Raw genomic sequence first — 18,683 nt, forward strand, 5'->3', positions numbered from 1 at the left:
TTTTATAATTTTAAAAAGAAGAGTCAAATTTTTACAGTGATTTTCTAAAATTGGGTTTCTGTGAAGTGCTTTACAAAAGCTGTTCTCTATTGTTACAGAAATAGAAATACACCAAGAATAGAAATCAGGTCTTCTGTCTTTTCAGGTTTGTGCAGTTGGCTCTTTCATATAAAATAGCATCCATCCTGTTTCCTGCTACAAGAACACGTGGTCTGTTTATATTGCTGAAATCACATGGGAAGATACCAAGTGAAGGAGCTTTTCAGTAGTGCCCACACAAGCAGTACAGTGCTTTATGTACTGTACTAAGTGCTCCAAGCGTGAAGATTTCTGTTTTTGAAGTGTTCCAAGATTTATTGCAAAATGTGGGCTGGAAGTTCTCTATCTCACAGCTGCACTGAGCCCTCAGTTAGTCTGAGTCTCAGGGAACTCAGATCATTTAGATTGATTAAGTGATTAAAAAAAGGTACCTGCTGAAGGAATCAGCAGTGGCACTTAAATAAGCTCAACGTGTTTATAGAGAATAATGTTTTGGGGTGTTTTTTAGTAGTTGGTGGAGGTTTTTTTGGCTCTTAAGCTTTCATCCATTTTCCTTTTTTTTTTTTTACATTGGCCTTTCAGCAGTATCATGTTATCCTGTATAGTTTGCTATGCAGCGCAGAGTTGAATTGCATGAACATAAAATCTCCACTGTAAGAAAAATGACATTTCATTGTAATTTGGGATTTTTACCAAATGGCACAAGCAACAGTGACAGCAGGATAAAGTCTGGTAGCTGTTTATAAAAACAACAGTCATGTTGTAGGAGTAATCATGTTAATAAAAATGCAAATATTGGCTTGGTTTTCTTGAAACCATAAGGAAAATGGAAAGAAGGAGGACTGTAATTTGTTCTGTATGTTTGAGCTATGAGCCTACTAATAGATATGTGGACATATCCACATAATATCAAGCAAGGATAACTTGATACCTTACAATATTTATAATGGTACATTAAATTCAAATATGGGTCATTTATTCCTTGAGACAGGAGCTTTATTTATTTATAATATCAGTGCAATGCCCCAGTAACTTCTAGTGCAAAATAAAGACACTTTTGTTTTGTTTCCAAAGGCCTTGAGTTCAAGTACCAACGATGTAGAGGGAGTGAGTCCCCTTAAAGTAGAAGGGAATTTTGCTGCTGCCTTCAGAAGTGCTCAGACTTTACATTTCAAGTTCAACTTAGCTCTGTTTATGATAGCATAGCTGTGGCTCATTAGCAGGCATAATCTGCTTTATGCAAAACATTACAGTGCTCCCAGTTGAGAAGGGAGAAGGGTTGACTGAAAATAAAAGATTCCTAAACCTTTCAAAATACTTAGGAGGTGAAATCATTGCTTTGTACAGAGTGAATGGTAGAAGACAGAACATTGCAGCTGGTTTTCATTTTGTTGTTTGGGAGCGTGAGTGCAGTTCTTGATAAGCCCTGTTGATTTTGTTAATATATACCTGCCCTCTACTGAGCACCAGATATCTTGAAGGAAGTTTTTTTTTAAGCAGCTCAAATAGAAGTGATAGTAGTTTGGTGCAGAAAATATTAGAAGAGTTCTTTGATTCATTATGCAGGGGAGTTTCAGTGATCCCTTCTGGCCTCGTATCCAGTTTTATCATAGTTTTAAATGTAATGGTTAAGACTAGTTGAAAAAAAAAAAAAGTTTCACAATTACCATAGCTACAGAAATCCAATCACTGGGCTCTTCAGAGAGAAAAGCAAATGCGATCAAATCGTGGTTGTTGACAGTAGTGACTTCCTCCTTAAGTCCGTGAACAAAAGGGAAGATTCAGTCAGTCAGTCCTATACACCTACCTGCACATTAGCAATTTAATTTGTGGCCCCATGCTTTCAGCATGTGACCGCTGAAGCTGAGTTTTACACAGAACCTGTCAAGGAGCCAGCGTCTTTTGTTGGTGCTTTGTTAGTCTTGGTGAAAAAGGGAAAGAGGTGAATTCCAGTTAGAATAAAGAAGACAATGGACAATATTATGCCCCTAAAGATGTTAAAGAAATTGGAAAGGAAAAAGGAGTTGCTTACTGTGTCTTCCTTTGTATTTCACAGAAGATGCAACAAAAACTGTATTTCCTGATGTCTAAGGAGGGCAGAATTATAGCAGTGCTCATTGCTGTTCTGGCTCTTGCCCAAACAAGGTTTGAAGCAGGAAAGCTGTGAGATCAGTCTCAGCTGTGCCACCAGTCTCCCTTCAAACCACTTAATGCTTCAGAAAACAGAACACTCTGGTGCTGCCCCAAAGGTGGCAGAACGAGTATAAGTTTTTCATTAAAAAAAAGCTTTTCATTTTCATAGTTTTTCATAAAATTGGCAGGGATTGTCTCATCAAGTCATGAGCCTAAATTTCAGTTTCATCAACCTTTTGACAGTAAGCACTGATGGAGTGTTTAGTTCTGAGTGCCAGGCTTCCTTATGTACATAAGAGATACTACACAATTCTTTTTCATGCAGTATTGGACTTGAAGCTCTTGGTGCTAATCAGAAACAGAGAGAGATGCCCATCTTGATCTAACAGCCATCCTGTACCATCTCTGAGGAAGGAATAGGAGCTCTGGGCTGTGGGATATCAACCAGGCCACGCTGCACAGAGCATCCTCAAGTAAACACATACATCAGGCACTCTTCATGGAAGAACGTGCCTCAGCATTGAGTCTAGAACTATGCTCAGGAGTATCTTTCAAGTCCTAAAAACTGTGTTGGGAATTCATTTAATCCCATAATAAGTTATTGCAGCAGTTAATTATCTTCAATCACTGGGACAGGAGTTGGCTCCTGGGAGATGGTGCCTAGTAGGCCAGTCTTGCCCAAAGGTAAATTCTTCTACATCCACGTCAAGTGGTTTGTAAGAAGCACAAGTGTTATTGAGCAGCCAGACAGCCAGCAGCTGGAAAACATTGTTAGCAGCTGCAGAGCAGCAACAGCCCGTGATATCAGCTGCCAAATCTGTTCTGAGTGTTGCCTAATCAGCTAGCTCAAGCTGCTCATGACTAGAACTGGAGACTGAAGTAGAAAAGTCCTACCACAAAAGCAGCTAGAGTACAAGATTTGTACAGTTATTGCATGGGGAAGATGAATTGGGTGATATTCAGAGATCCTAGTGGCTGTTTTTAATGAATAAAAGTGTGTGGGTTATAGATTTGACAGAAAATTACTAGTGTAAGTGTCTGCACCTGAACTGAAGCATTGCGTGTAGTGAGTGAGGTGCCTCACAGTGCTTCTCCCTTGGTATCATAAATGTAATGACATTTTTTCTCCCCTCAAAGCAATGGCAGCTGAGCTATAGGCACCAACTGGAAAGAAGAGATACTGAAATAATTTACTTTAAAGCCTAATCGTTTTCATGTAACACTTTATGTGTTTATTATCCATTGCTGTCATGGTATCTGTAATATGAGATTTAAATTAAGTTTGTGCATGGTGGAAAATAATTTAGAACCAAGGAAGTTTCCTCATTCCTCCGGGAACCTTTGCATGCTCCAAAAAATACATGGGAATAGTCCTGCTGCCCTAACTCTGATTTAACTTTGGAAACTGTAACCTGTCCTACAGCCTGTGCAGTGTAAGTGCTCTCGGCTCTTGCTTTCATAAGGAACAGTGCCTTGTGATGTTTTGTCATGATGTAATAGCTGTGTAATAACTCTTTCACTGCTTACCATATTTGTAAGGCATAAATTAACTTCTAGGTGTACTGGGCACTGGTGGGGCTTCACCTTGAGATCTGTGTTAAGTTCTGGGCCCTTCATACAAGAAAGACATTGAGACCCAGGTGCATGTCCAGAGAAAGGCAGCAATTCTGTGAGAGGTCTGGAGCACAAGTCTTATGGGGAGCAGCTGAGGGAGCTGGGATTGTTCAGTCTGGAGGAGACTCAGGGGTGACCTTCTTGCTTTTCATCCATAGAGATGTTAAAAAAGAGTGTGAAGATGTGGCACTGAGGGACATGGTTAGTGGGCATGGTAGTGATGGATTGATGGTGATCTTAGTGGTCTTTTCCTAATGATTCTGTGATTCTATAATGTTGTCTTCTAAGATTGGAATGTTTACAGTGTAATTACATCTTGTTTTAGATAAATCACAATAAAAAAAAAAAAGAAAGAAAGAAAAAAAAAGAAAAACCCTGAATTTCTTAATTATACTGCTGACACTTTGCTAAAGTATTTCTTAAGTTCTTTTGAATAGGCTGAATTGTCCTTTTTTACACGGGTAAGTGAACAGTATTTGAAATGTGGCCATTTATTTGCAGGGTCTTTTCAAAGTGAGCTTTCTGCTAATCATTTCAGCAGTAGGAATTTGAAGTGTACTGGAGAGATCTCACTCCCTTTGCTCAAATGGAGGAAATAAACACTTGATTCAAGCGTATTCTTGCTTATCTTTCAGCCCTTCTTTGTTTCAAGGAGAGAACAGGAAATTTTGCTTCAGATCACATATGTCAGAATTGCTGATGAAATTAAGAAAAAGCTCTGTGTTTGAATTTGGTGCCTGAAGGGCTTGAAAGGAAGTGGAATGCTGCTGGATATTGTGTGATCGTAGTGAGAGGAGGAAGGGAGGGAAGGGAGGAAGGGAGAAACAGATGCAGCTTTCTATTTTGCATGCAGTCCACATGTTACATGAAGAAAGATACCTTAATTCAAATGAACAGGTTTACCTTATGGGTTCAGCAGAACAGAATTTAATGAGCTTGTTCAGCTTTATAAGGCTCTAATTGTAATGAGATCCTGTAGGCACTTATGTGACAGGCAAGAGGTGCTGATATAGACTGACAACGTGAGATCCTTCTGTCTTCTGCTGGGGAGAAGGGTTTAAGGAAAGTCTGGCTAATTTATTTGCTGAGCACTATATTCCCTGGAGAAAATAGTCTGAGTCTGGTGTCCCCAAGGCTTCTTTCACCCAGGGAGTCATTAGCATGCACTTGAACATCTCATTCCAAGCTGTAAATGCAGCAGAAGGGCTGTCCCTAAGGGCTCAGTCCCTGCTTCCCTCTTTCAGAGTCAGCAGAACCGGCACTTCTGAGGTGGGAAACTTCTAACTTTCACTGCCCCATTTGCAGCAGCAATTTCCTTTTTGAATATGTGGGTTGTTTTCTTTTCTTTTGTTTTTAACAATATGCATTTTGTTTACATATGATTTAAATAATGGGAACTAGCTCTGGGGTATTTAATAGTACGTCTTAGTGTAGAATTGCACTGCAATTAAGGAAAGCACTTTAAGAGATGAATGTAAATGGTGTTTACCAAAATTTGGACTGACTTTCTGAAGTCATTTGATAGCAAAATGGAACAGGTTGGATGCAAGTAACTAAGAAGCATCACTGGACCTTAAGAAATCTATTTCTCTGCTCATTGCCTGTGCGAGCTGTACATGACCAGATGAACCCCCGTCATTGGATTAACTTTGTTGTTAATTACTTGGCCCTGAACTCAGATTTTGGCACAAGTGAATAACATCTGCAGAGAGTGGAAATATTTTGGCAATTAAAAACCAATTAAGTTTGACTTGTTTCTTTGTTCTGTCCGTCTTATGATGTCAAAAGTAGAGACCTTTGGCTGAAATATTTAACATCAATTTTAGGAAAGGGTTTCATTTTGGTAAGGTGGGGTGTCTCGTTTTGTCTGCAGCAAAGGTGGCTTCATGGATGATACTTCAAGGGACATTGCCCCATAAAAATTGTTCACAGAAAAATAAAAATTAAAAAAAGAAAATCAAGAGTGCTTCTAAATTATGTGTGGTTTCATCATCATTGGGTCACTTGTGGTTAAACAACACCCTGTTTGGTCAAGTGCCATGTAAGGTCAACCAAAATGATGACACAGAATTCAAAGGGAATTTAAAGGACTGAAGCTTTTACTTGAAGTCATTTTTATCCTTTCTTTCCCATTTGGCTTGCTGGATGTTCTCCAATGAGATATGAAGCTATCAGTTTAAGCTGTGTATCTGAGAGGACCACAGATAAAAGCTGTCACTAGAAAAAATATAAAACAAGGCAACTCTAGGAACAGTCATTTGTGTGTTGTTGCCTTCCCTCTCCTTTCATTTACTTATTAGTATCATCTATATACTTATATGGTTTATGACCACCATGAGAGATGTTTCTCCAGGTCTCTCAGCCTTTTTATGAGGTCATCGTTGCAGTGCTTTGCAGTGTTGGAAAAATATATGAAATTATTCCTGTGTATAAATACTATCAGACAGTGTCCAGCTGACATGCCCAGGTTCTCCTGGGGAAGGTACGGCAGAGAACTCATTTAGTCTGGGGTCTTTGAGTCCCAGCAAAGTGCTTGAGCTGCTACGTTCATCCTTTCTTTTTGTGCTCTTTATAAAGTTCATGCTAAAAAAGATATTTTTGTCCTTGAAGGAAACTGTTTTGTGGCTGGACTTGATGGGCTTTAAGTTTTTTTTCCAACCTGAGCAGTTCTGTGATGCTATGATTCTGTCTTTTCATTGAGAGTTGTCTAAATAAGAACTGTAGAATCGTTTAGTTGGAAAGGACCTTTAAAGGTCATCTAGTCTAATTCCCCTGCAATGAACAGGACAGCTACAGCTTGATCAGGTGCTCAGACAGAAAGCGTCACCTTGAACGTCTCCTGGGATGGGGCATCCATGGCTTCTCTGGGCAAAATACCGCAGAATACTGCATAGTATATTAAAGTGAAGAAAGAAAGGGAAAAAAAATAAATAAATAAGAAAGAAAGAAATCACTGTCAGGTAAAAAACAGTGAATAATTTTTAAGCAGACAATTTAAAATGGAGTGAGGTATCAAATATGCAGGAATTCATCTTGGGACTCGTTGTTTTTAATATCTTAAGTAATGACTGACAAGGAGAAAACTGTAAACACCAAGGTAATTAAATGCTTAGATGGTGTTGGGATAGGGAAGATAGCACAGTGCAGAGCAGACGGATTGAAGCTTCTGCACGATCTGGCAAGTTTCAGGTGTGCTGAAGTCAAGTAAGATGAATCAGATACCTATTAAATTAAGCTCATGGAAGCTGAGAAAGTGTTGCTGCCTTATTATACCAAAACGAAGAGCATAGCTGAAGAATTGAATGACATTCTGGAAATGACAGTGGATCAGGGAGACTGTATTAAAAGTCAGGAGTAGTGTTCCTCTCAGACCCATCAAAACTGGCATTTGAGGTCAGACCTGGGGCACAGTTCTGTGATCTGCATTTTACAGTGACAGAGAACATGACAGGGATAAGCTTAACCAGCGCAGAGCTGCAGGACACTCATTTTATGCAAGAAGTCTCACAAATCAGATTTTCTGTGTATCTCCTGAGTGACAAGACCAGTCACACACACTGTGATTTCTCTGTATATTCATAGAACTTCACAGTGCCCGCTCAGTAGAAAATGCACTTGGACCTACAGCAAAAGCCCCAGGGTACCATTTTCTTAGGCTTGGAATCTGTGACAGATGTGTTCTGCAGTGATGTCCAGCCTCTGCTCTTGCTATTTCATCACAGTGCCCTATAGCAGTGTTTTGTAAACAAGAGGTTACAACCTTCACTATATTTATGAAAAGCAAGAGTAGGACAGGCTATGAGACAAATGCTCTATTTGAAGTGCTTAGAGTGAGTTTAAACACCATTCCCTCCACTCTTTCTCTTGCAAAGTCTCTTGCTCATCTGTCATGGATGGGGTCATCTTTTCTCTCTCAGCTTCTTAATAGAATTTCATAGAAATGCTAACTATAAGATTCTCTTTGTTATCGTGTACTCTCTTGTGGTACACAGAAAGATAAGAGCACGAAGAAATATCAAAATTAAAGGGATTAAAAATGCTTCATTTCTGGTTAACCCAAGAGACCAGAGGGTGGTACAGGCATATCTTTGTATGTCTGGAAAGGTAATAATGATGACACCACCACCTATGAATAATGATGCCATTATATAGAGCCTTGGCAGGACTGAAATTGGAATACTGCAGACAATAATGGGCCATTCACTTTTAAACAGAACTCAAAATGAGAAGTTGGAGCCTATTCAGAGAAAAACAATGAAGAGGTCAAGATGTTCAGGGCTGGATTGAGCTCATCTGTGATGTAATGCAGTAAACGCTCCAGTAGCTTGATAACCTTCTGCTTGTGAATCTCCATATAGATTAATCTATAGGCTTCTATTGACTTCAGAAATTCCTTCTGCAAACAGTGATCTCATCCTTAATCTGCTATTTTATTGTGCCTGCGTGTGGTTCACTCTGGCTTTCGACAGGTGTTCCTTCTTTAACTTAGCCAGTTTTCTGTATTACTTTCCAGATAAGAAGCTGCTCATCTAAGGAAATGAGCTTGTCTGACTGTCTGACTGTCCCTGAACATCTGGAAGCCATTTGAAGTTGCTTTCTTGCAGACCTCAGTTCTCAACAGTCAAAACAGTATTTAGAAAACTTCTTTGTAAAGCAGAGATGCTTAACATAATCCCAAACCAGTAATCATTTTCTTGCAGTGTCATCCCTGATCACGGCAGGGAGCTGGAACTGGATGATCTTCAAGGTCTCTTCCAACCCATTTTATGATTCTCAGTGTCTGCCCTGAAGGAAACCTATTCCTATAGGCACATTAACCATCTTGTTTAGGATATGAGGCTCACAGAGAGCATCTTTCCTTAAAGGAAGTGCAGTTGTGAGAGACTTCCTTACAAACTGAGTTTTCCAGAGAACAGATAGACTTATGACTGAACTAAATTGCTTTACCTTACACATTGTATGCCCAAGGACAGAGAAGAGGTAGCAGCAGCAGCACATTGCAGTTTTTCTCTTGGGGACATTATATTTCTGCTCAGTTTTGCTATATACTGTGGATCCCATTTTATTCCAGGACTGACTGCATTGTGACTGCAGCATTTGTTGTGATTTATTCTTCTTTGCTTCGTTCTTCTAACAGCCATCACTTTTAATTTGTCATGTCTACTCAATCCAGTCCAGAGATCCTAAGTGGGCTGCTTTTGAATGGATTCAGATCTGCCTGGCCCTGTCTTCAGACTGATCTGCTGCCATCTCTGTCTTCCAGCACTCTGGCCAGCTTCTTCTTGCCTTTTGTTTCTCCATCTACCTGTCTAGGACTTCAGTTTCTGCTTGTCATCCTTGGGATCCGTCAGTTAACTTTTCTGTGGCCTAAGGTGTATGGAAGCTTGGCTGGAAAAGACAACCAGCAGTGTGGATGTCATCTTACAGTGATTTTTCCCCCAAGTCATGTGTCATGTAAAGTATTTTAATCTTTGATATAGTATGTGCTTCTTACATATGTATATACATGTAAGTGCAAAGCAGCTTTCATAAGAGGCTGCTACATCTCTTGTATATACTGTTAGGCTCTCCTGAGTACTAAACTCTGATGAAAATATTTGTCTCCTTTTTTTCATTCTTTATTTTAAAAACAACTTGAAGATACCTGAACACTGGCTGAGGGGAGTGTGGTTTACCAAGGGAGGAAAAGAGCTTAGTGCTAATGTCATCACTCCTTGTGAGAAGGATCCATGCACTCTGCTAGATGGCATCTCTGAAGTGGCCACCAAAGCCAAGAGTATAGTCAAGAAAAAGCTTCCTCTAACTATTACGATAGACAGAAGGTCAAGTACTGAAGTTAATTACTTCAAATCAAAAAGACTTTGTGCTGTGAGATGGGCAGATAACTACAATGGTGGCATTGAATGAGTTGTGGAGAAACCTGTCTAACATGTCCAGCCTGGTTGGGGGTATTGGTCTGAAGCAGCATCTCATCACTTAATGATACAACAAAGTAAATTTTCAAAAGGCAAGTTAACAGTGAGTGGTGCAGCCACCACAAATACTCTTAATTTTACTTCATTATCTGGAACAGAATTGGTAGGAGACAATGTTCAGAAAGGCAAGGCGCCTCGCCAAAGTTATTGTCATTATTAAGGAAATAAGTGGCAAATTGGATTATTTCTTCTTGCAATAAAATTAAATCATTTGTGATCTTTAATCAAAGGAATACTTTTTGGAAACATTGTATAAAAATGGCAGTAAAAAGGATGCCATGGAGGAGAATTAATGTAACATTACTTAAAAATATTGAACCAAGAATTTGGTACAGAAAGTACATGTACTTCTTTGAGAGAACAGAGTTGTTTGAATATATAATTATATTTGATTGCAATTTTCATACTGATTTTACAGACCTTTTTAATGAGGTAAGTGAATGGTCTAAAGCAGTAAGAAAGGCTATCCATAAATTCTTCTTCAGTCATCCCTGGGCCTTGAGGGTATAAGCTGAACAACAGGTGATTTTGTTCTTCTATACCCGACCAAGGAGAAATAAATGAAACCGAGAGGTTTAAAATCCAGTGGCTTTAGTAAAACTTGGAAGTAATCAAATCACCATGTTACTACAAGAAGAAAATCTGATGATAGGTGATTCTTTGTGGTTTAAAGCCATATCCTTAGTCAAAATTTGGTACTGCACCTACAGATAAAAGAAGGAACTTCTAGAGAAGAGAGAAGGAAACTACTATAGTATGTACTTTAAAAAGTATGATGTTAAAGACAGTGTATGCAGTCAATCAGAAATTAACCTCAAGATGTCTTTAAAAAGGTGATGCCTAATGAAATCTGAATTCAAATAACAATATGCAATCTTGTGCAAAATAGTGTATAAAGTGAATTGAACCCACTGGGTTTTCGAAGCTTGCTTGTCAAGGGACTGCTGTTTTCGGTAATGAAAACTTCATCCTTCACGGTGTCAGAAGATCACATGAGAATCTCTGATCTCACATGCCAGCTGTCGTATCTTCTTACCCTTAGAAGCCCCAGAAGGCATCAGTTTTGGATATCCATCCAAAATGAGGGTGATACATACTTTGTTCAGTGTTGGTTCTTCAGCTTTGAAAGGATGTTGGTACTGAATTTTTCTCAGTAATGATAAGTGTTCTGGAAGCATAATGTCAAAGTGTATGCTTTATTTGTTGAAGTTTAAATGACATGAAGAGTCATATATTGACTTACAAAGGTGAAGCGTCTCAGTGGATTTTTGCTGCAGAAAATGGTTAAAAACACCGATGATAGTGTCTTTGAAAAGTAAAGTAATGTAATGTGTTGTATCTCGGTTTTTATTGAAAACTGCAAATCGAACCCTTGGGTCTGAGTATGTGGAAACACTTCGGTGATCTGCTTTGCTTTCTACAAACCTAGCATATGAAACATTTTCTCATATATAAGTTTCAGAATTGGATAATTTCCAGTATTAATCAGTTGTATTATCATGGTGCCCTGAATTGGCATCTGGAACACATCCATATACACACAGCCACACAGCAGAGGCTCCCTGACCAAACCAGTGCCAACTTGAACTGGAGACAACAGATGGATGCAACCAGACAGCACAATTCAGGGCAATATTATAACAGTACTGGGCCAGAATAACACTGAGCTGTGGCCAGCAAGCCAGCAGCCTCACTGCTGTAAACTCCTGGTTTATTGGTTTTTTGGGTATTAGGGAAGCAAGAAGTCTTCATAAGGAATTTGGTGGGAGATAGTGAAATAGCTCTGCAGATGTTTACAGAAATTCCCTGCCAGGGATGAAGGGCAGCGTGGGAGGAACACGAAGGCACTCGACTGAATATTTATCACATGGGGGTGGAGGCTGGTGCTGTGGGTTATCAGAGGGAGGTGATGGCATTTCATTGGTGCATAGGAGGGGAGAAGAACTGCAATAGAAGAGCAGAAGTAGAGAGATTCAGCCATCTTAGTTGATTCCTTGGACTTCTCAGTCTGTATCAGTCGTGGCAGCACTGAGCTGAGGCTTCAGCTCAGGGTAAGTTTCTGCTACCACTTTAGTTCTCCTTGGCCTTCAGCTGCTGTTCAGAGCAGGACTTGAGGTCCTTTTGAGCTGAGCCAGTGTGGTCAGTGGGCATACAGCTCATCATACGCCACGTACATTATCTTGTCTGCATCTCTTTTGACTCTAGGAGACTTGGTCAGTATATTTACACAAAGGTATCTATGCTCAGGTCATAGCAGTAAACTGAATAGCGCCCCAAGGATATCAAATCCCATTCTGCTTGGGGAAGTCCTTACATTTTTGACATTAGTTTTGCCGTAAACTTAAATCAGATGAGGACTTCTCTCTCTGCTTGATACAGTACTTAATATCCAGGCATTTTGTTCAGCTTCCAAATGCCGAGACTTTAATTAACATTTCCTACAAGTTCTTTATTTAAGACTTCTATCCATCTGTTGTCCCACTAATACCCCTGACAATGTATCACAGCAGCTCCCTAAGCTGCAATGTAAAGTTGAGCAATGAGGTGCAGTATAGGCAGTAACCTTTTCTCAGGGCACCCTACAGCAGAGCATGGCACTGACATCCAAGTTGAACAGATGTGGACAGGTGCCTCCACACATCCCTGTGCAGTTCCTTACAGAAGAGAATAGCTTGGGTCAAAAAAGCAGTGCAGCTCAGCAAGACCACGTCAGTTAGTTTAGGGATGCCATGTGGTACTGCAGTTGCATTGCCCTGCACTGGAAAAAAAAACCAAAAGCTGTCTTGGTGCTTGCTGGGATATTTCTGTACTACCATACTGTAGAATATGTGTGCTTTAAATAGAAAGCATGTTCACCATCTAGCTTTTTAATATGGCACTCCACTGATTTTTGTTGGTATATCCTGTTTTGAAGGGCTTTTTTCTGTTTTGTGAACTGAAAAGTTGTGCCAGAATAACTGAAAGCACTCTAAAGTCTGGAAATGAATGTATGCGAAAAAATCAACTTGTTATTTGAATAAGTTTCCCTGAAGGGGAATTGCTAAACTTTTACTAAATTCCGTTCCCTTCCTTCATGTTAATTAAATTAAAGCTTAGGGGGAGACCACAGTATAGTAGTGTGATATATGTGGGATACAACTGAAGAAGCAAAAAGTCATCTTAACTCCCTTGGCTTGTCTGTCTTTTTATTGAATGCTTTGAGATTTTATTTATAATGATGAACTGCTTTTATTCAGAACTTGCATTTCTACCAAATGAAATGAAGAGCACTTTGACAGGAAATGCAGGTTGCATAATCTTTGCAGAAGCCCACGACTGAATCCATGCTCTGTTCTTTCTGCTGCTTTATATGGCATCGGCTTTCTTCTTCCGTGTTGAAATCCTATCCGAGCATTGCCATCAGGACATCAGAGCCACATTTCTTTTACTTATAAATTGTTCCTATGGTAAACAGGGATTAAATAGTAAGTTTATGGCATCCATTCAACAAATTCAACCCAAGAGGTCATATTATTCTTTGAATTCTTAATCCTGTATATGAGTACAGCCTGGGAGGAGAACTCTTTGAGAGCAGCCCTGTAGAGAATGACTTGATGGTTCTGATGAACAAAAACCTGCAGCCTGGTAGATTGAGTTAACTCCGTAGCAGTAGTTTTCCTGCTTTTTCAGTGATTCTTACAATTGGAAGCCATGACTTCTGGCTCTGTGCTGGACCACATGCAGGCACAGCAGGAGGCCCTTGGCTCCCCTGACTGCGCTTGCTGTCCAAACAACTGCTCCTCACTCCCTTGTCAGAAGAACCAGCAAGCAGATAATAGATAGAAATATTTTGCAGGCCAGACCTGGCTAACAAGTCACGAACTGGAGCAATCTGATCAAAATGCATGTTTAATTGAGGGTTGTTTCTTGAATTTCTGGCATGGAATAGAGCACATGCTTTTCTGGTTTAGAGTGACCATATCAAGTTTTACGTGTTTCAGTTTATGAAGACTTCAGTGTTATTCCATGTCACTCAGACTTTCCAGGGGTTTCTTAGTCCCATGTGAGGTCAAGAATGCATACTTCAGATGGTCCTCAAGCAGGCTTGAATGTGTTGTATGGCACTCATGCAATTTCTGACCGTAGTCACATCAGCCATGGTAATTTCTGGGAAAGCTTTGCTTTGCTGGTTTGCTTTTGCTTTATTTGCTTGTTTTCTCCCTTGTTTGTTGGCTTTGAGTCTGCATATAGAAATGAAAATGCTTCATGTGCAAAATGCAAGAAATTGCCCTCAGGGCTGTGCTTATGCCCTAGGTTCCTTTCAGGAATGATTCTCCAAAACTTGACCAGCTAGGCAAGATCTGTTTAGGAGCGCATGTATAGGCGTTATGCCAGGACTGGCAGCAGGATTCAGTTGCTGTGCTTGGTAATTCAGTACAGAGTTTGATCTTCTTGCCCAACCCAAATATCCACAAATTAGATCCCCATTCAGACACACATCAGAGACTCATAAAATTTGTAGACTTCTCTCAAAATTTCCCTGGACCAAGTTCCTGTCAGAGTATTTACCTATTTCTCTGCATTGCTCCTGCTGATAATTTAAATAAGAGATGCCATTTTACTTCTTCAAGTCGAATGAAAGTGCAATATTGAGAAGATCTCTTAAAGAAACTACTGCTGCACTGTCCTCCAGCATTGGTCCCATATCATTTGTGGAAAATAAACCCTTGGTAAGCAAGTGGGAAATTAAGCCTTATGTAACAGGAATCATTTCATGATTAAAAAACACACTTAGAATTCTGTTTATATTTTATGCATACATTCAGTTAAGTTTTTCTTGGCCCCGTTATGCAAATAAATTCATCTGTCCTGACTCAGGAATTTGTTTTTCTATTATTCTCATCATGCTGGTACTAAGATATCTGAAATGGAAAGAGTTTTAGATTCTCCAAGATAATGTTTGTAGAGTACTGTGCTGACTTCAGAATAGAAAGCCTGAAATAGGAGTAAGCATATTTAGGTTGCAGATTGATGAGTCATGAAATTCTACTAATCCCTAACTGTTACAGGCACTTGTGGTGCATTCTGATAGTAGGTGTGATTGGCCAACCATCTTCTCCTTCTCTGTCCATTTTGAACACCAGGAACCAAGGAGGAGATTATAAGACAGACCATAGGTGGGGATCAGACCCTTTACCTCCAGATCCATCAGAAAGTAGATAGACATCTTTAGATAAGACATTGTAGAATAAGGAGCCTAACAAAGCATCAAGATGTCAGCAGTAGTGGAGTTCTGAAAGAAATTCCCCCAGAAGCATTATGTTGGCTGCTCAGACAAGATATTGTCTTGAATCATAAGGGTCAAAACACAAAGCTAAAAGAAAGAGAATCAGACTGTACAATGTTAAGTTACAAGTAAGAGCCAGCCCTCAACAGGAAAGAACCAGATAGGAATTGGAAGACATTTTGGGGGTAAAGTGGCATCTCCTTAGCCATTAATTCTCACTTATTGTCTGAAGAAGAAGCTTGTGCCCATTTATTAGATGTGCAGTATGTCTAGCCTTGTTGCATAATTCTAGTAGCATGAATATGAACTAAAATGTATAATTTGGAGGTTTTTTCTGGAGTCATGCTAAAGGTTGATCTCGGTCAGCCTTACTGTGAGTCACTGCACTGCTGAACACAGTGCAGGTCCCACTGGTTACGTAAAATGTGGTCCAGTAATCTCCTAAGTAGTTCTCCTACACAGAATGCATCTTGACTAAATTTGCCGTTTGAGTTCTCTTTGTAATCATTTGTAAAGGTGAATCTATGGCTGAAGTCAGAAGATGCACTGGGTATTACATAGGTAGAATAGGGCTTATATGAATCCTACTTTGTATGTAGCCCTGGGCAGCCTGGTCTAGTGGGTGGCAGCCCTGCCTATGGCATGGGGGTTAGATAATCTTTAAGGGCTCTTTCAACCCAAGCTGTTCAGTGCTTCTATGATGATTCTGTGATTCTATGATGATTCTATTAGAAAAATTACAGTCGTATATTTTGATTATCTATGGGTGACCTTGGACAGACTTCAGCAGTGTAGCAACAATTTGGAAATTGAAGCTGAGAAGATGTCTAAAGACCCATTTTAAATTATAGTTGGCTGACTTTTCACAGTCTTTGAAGTACTCAAAATGGGTTGGAAATGGGACTCAGTCTCCTAAGTGGTTTTTAAAAGCAATTAGACAGAAGTGTTGCTAAACTGAGGGGTGTGAGTTAAAGTCATACATCTCAGGTTTTTTTTTCCCCTCTTCATGTATTCTACATGTTTGGGGCAGATCGCATTCTCAAGAGTCTACGCATGAAATGAAGGAACAGACAGATGGTAATTTATTGCTTTTGAATGATGTAAGATGGATATATGTCACCCCTTCTTTATTCCCCGAAGGCCTTAAAAAGCATAATGAGAAGCCAGGAAAAATCAATTTTCATATTCCTTTGTCCATCTCAGATGTTTCTGATGTTCAAGAAATGGACATTCTAGGCAGAGTTAGCCATACTCTTTGTGCTCCTGCATATGACCCATCAACTTGTTATTGTTTCCAGTGCAGCACCTTCTTTGTCCTCTAATACCAGACATGAAGGGTAGAAAAGGCAGTCATGATTTAGTTGACCAGTTTAATTAAATGAGGCTTGTCTAATCATGGAAATCGTGCCAAAAATTTTATCTGGCATAATATTTTGTACCACCTGTACATTGGTTTCTCTCCGCAGTCCTCATTCACACAAAGCTTTCCAGGAAAAAGCTTTTCATATATTGCAATAAATAATATTTTGGAATAAAGAAAAATTGAAGGAGATTTCTTCGCAGAGTTTTTTAATTCTAGCCTACTTCATCCCTCTCTCCTTAGACTTTAACAGCTTTCTCTAAAAGTGTTCTTTTTGCTTTTCTTGCAGACTGTATGTGGATGGACCTTTTGGAAGTCCCTTTGAGGAATCCTTGAACTATGAGGTCAGCCTCTGCGTAGCTGGTGGTATTGGAGTTACACCATTTGCATCAGTACTGAACGCTCTGCTGTAAGTGAGCTTAAACTTTGTAAAGCCATTTCTTCTCCCTTTCCCTCCAATTTACCATAATAGTACATGTCAGAAGGGTTCTCAGAGTATTTCAAAACTTAGCATAGCACAAGTGAATGTTTCCTTGAAGAGGGGCAGAGGACTGGGGTATCTGGGAGCATAAGTAATCTCACAGTTATGTAAACCAGAGTTTGGCAGAGTTGTGCCACTAATGCACGAAAATTGGACAATAGCATAATATTTATACTCTTACACATGATAGAGTGTGTTTGATGCTTGGTATGACCACAGACCCTTCAGCTAGATTTATTGCCCAGTATCTGCTTAGAGGAAGCTGTGGACGGTGATAGATACTCGTTTTCAGTCGGTAGTTTGTGACAGTTTTCCAGCTGGAAGTGTAGTTCAACTCTTGTGTTTTGATATAAATTTCTAAGTGTGTACCCTGTAGATGTTTAACTCTATCTGAAAACTTAAAAATGTAGGTATGCCTTTTTCTTTACTTTCTTCCCTCTGTATTAAATTAAAACCTTTGAAATTCTCTTCAAACCAAACCTTTCTTCTCTTGCTTCTCTGTCATGCTGGCAACATGGATCTCCCAAAATGTTACACTGCATGAAATAGGCTTGTTTTTGTGATTGTTGTTGATGGTTTTTTGTTTTTACTTTTTGCTGGAGCATTAGCTCAGACATTCAGTCACTTAAGAACTTCACTTTCACTCGGCCAATCAAAGCAACAATCCTTCTCTGAAGTCTTATAAGGTTGGATGGCTTTGGGCAAGTTTTGCACTACACAGCTGAAGCATTTGTTCTAAGATGGACATGTCAGTGTGCAGTTCTGACTCAAAAGTGAAATTAAAAACTGGACTTAAATGCCATGTTGTTCTTCCATCCTTGATCTGAGTTGGACCCGCGAATGCTGAGCACTATTGAAGATGAGAATCTTAGTCTGTCTCATAGTGCAGCCCTGAGAGTCCATATTGGGCCCCTTTATTTTCTTTTCCTGTCAGTATATTGAACATCTTCTCAAAGAGATAAAAACTGAAATCTGGGTACAGTTTTTCTTAAAGCTTACAGTCCAGAGGGGTAAGCTGCCCATTTGGCCAGTCATTTTCTTTGGGCTGGTTTATCCTTGACAGTGTTTAGTAAAAAAGTCACAGATCATAATGACAGGACAACAGCAGGTAATGAGATGGCTGCCTCTGGCGGAGTGTTATTAGATGCCATAAAAACTCGTGCAGATATTGCTATAGAAACTTGCCATCCAAAAACTTCAGCAATCCATTCCTTTGGTTAAAGCCATAAATAGGTTTCCAGACAGCCTCCTCCCCCCCCCTTATAACCTGACTTTGTAGCCCATCTTCCTCTTGTGCACTGTAACATTATGCAGAGGAATAATTCTGTGATTCCGGAAAAATAGCACTCTCAGCCTGCTTTTATTTTCAGTATTTAAACATCAACAACAAAACACCAGTATCCTGGACGAGATGCCTATTGTCTCTGCCCTGGCTGAGAAGAACTTGGCAGGTGTGAAAGTACAAACTGCCTTAGGATGCCAGCGCTGCAGAGCAACGAGGCCAGTTCTGTGGTGTCAAGGACATGCAGACCTGGGGGAGATCAGAACCCTACCAAGCAGGGAAGTCATTTGCTTCCTGCTCATTTACGTTCCTGTTCTGTGGGCACAATTTAATTCCTGCCCTTCCCTGCACTTGACTCTTGAACCCTCCACCCTGTTTTTAAGAAATCATGACTTACTTACATTAGAGAAAGCTGGTGGCTTAAGACAGGAGGAGCTTTAAATAATGGTTGCTATTGTGGGCAATGGTAACATTTAGAAATGTGCAAGAAGTGCTGTATACATGTGGATATGTTTACAATGAGAGATATACGT

At 39.7% G+C, this 18,683-nt stretch overlaps 1 protein-coding gene across 9 annotated transcripts in view; it reads left to right on the forward strand.

Moving 5' to 3' along the window:
• NOX4 (NADPH oxidase 4) overlaps nucleotides 1-18,683 on the forward strand; it is a 93,995-nt gene that overhangs the window by 65,496 nt on the left and 9,816 nt on the right. For all 9 annotated transcript variants that reach the window (XR_014931929.1, XR_014931915.1, XR_014931911.1 and 6 more), the window contains one exon: nucleotides 16,677-16,796. Coding sequence is in view for 3 of the 9 variants with exons in the window: in XM_015852362.3 (XP_015707848.2) it covers nucleotides 16,677-16,796 (120 nt within the window). In the remaining 6 variants the exon portion in view is untranslated. Of the gene's footprint in view, nucleotides 1-16,676; nucleotides 16,797-18,683 lie in introns of those variants that run through there.

This window comes from Coturnix japonica, chromosome 1 (assembly GCF_054131305.1).
Source record: "Coturnix japonica strain WE chromosome 1, WE-NBRP24, whole genome shotgun sequence".
NCBI classification, from domain to species: domain Eukaryota; kingdom Metazoa; phylum Chordata; class Aves; order Galliformes; family Phasianidae; genus Coturnix; species Coturnix japonica.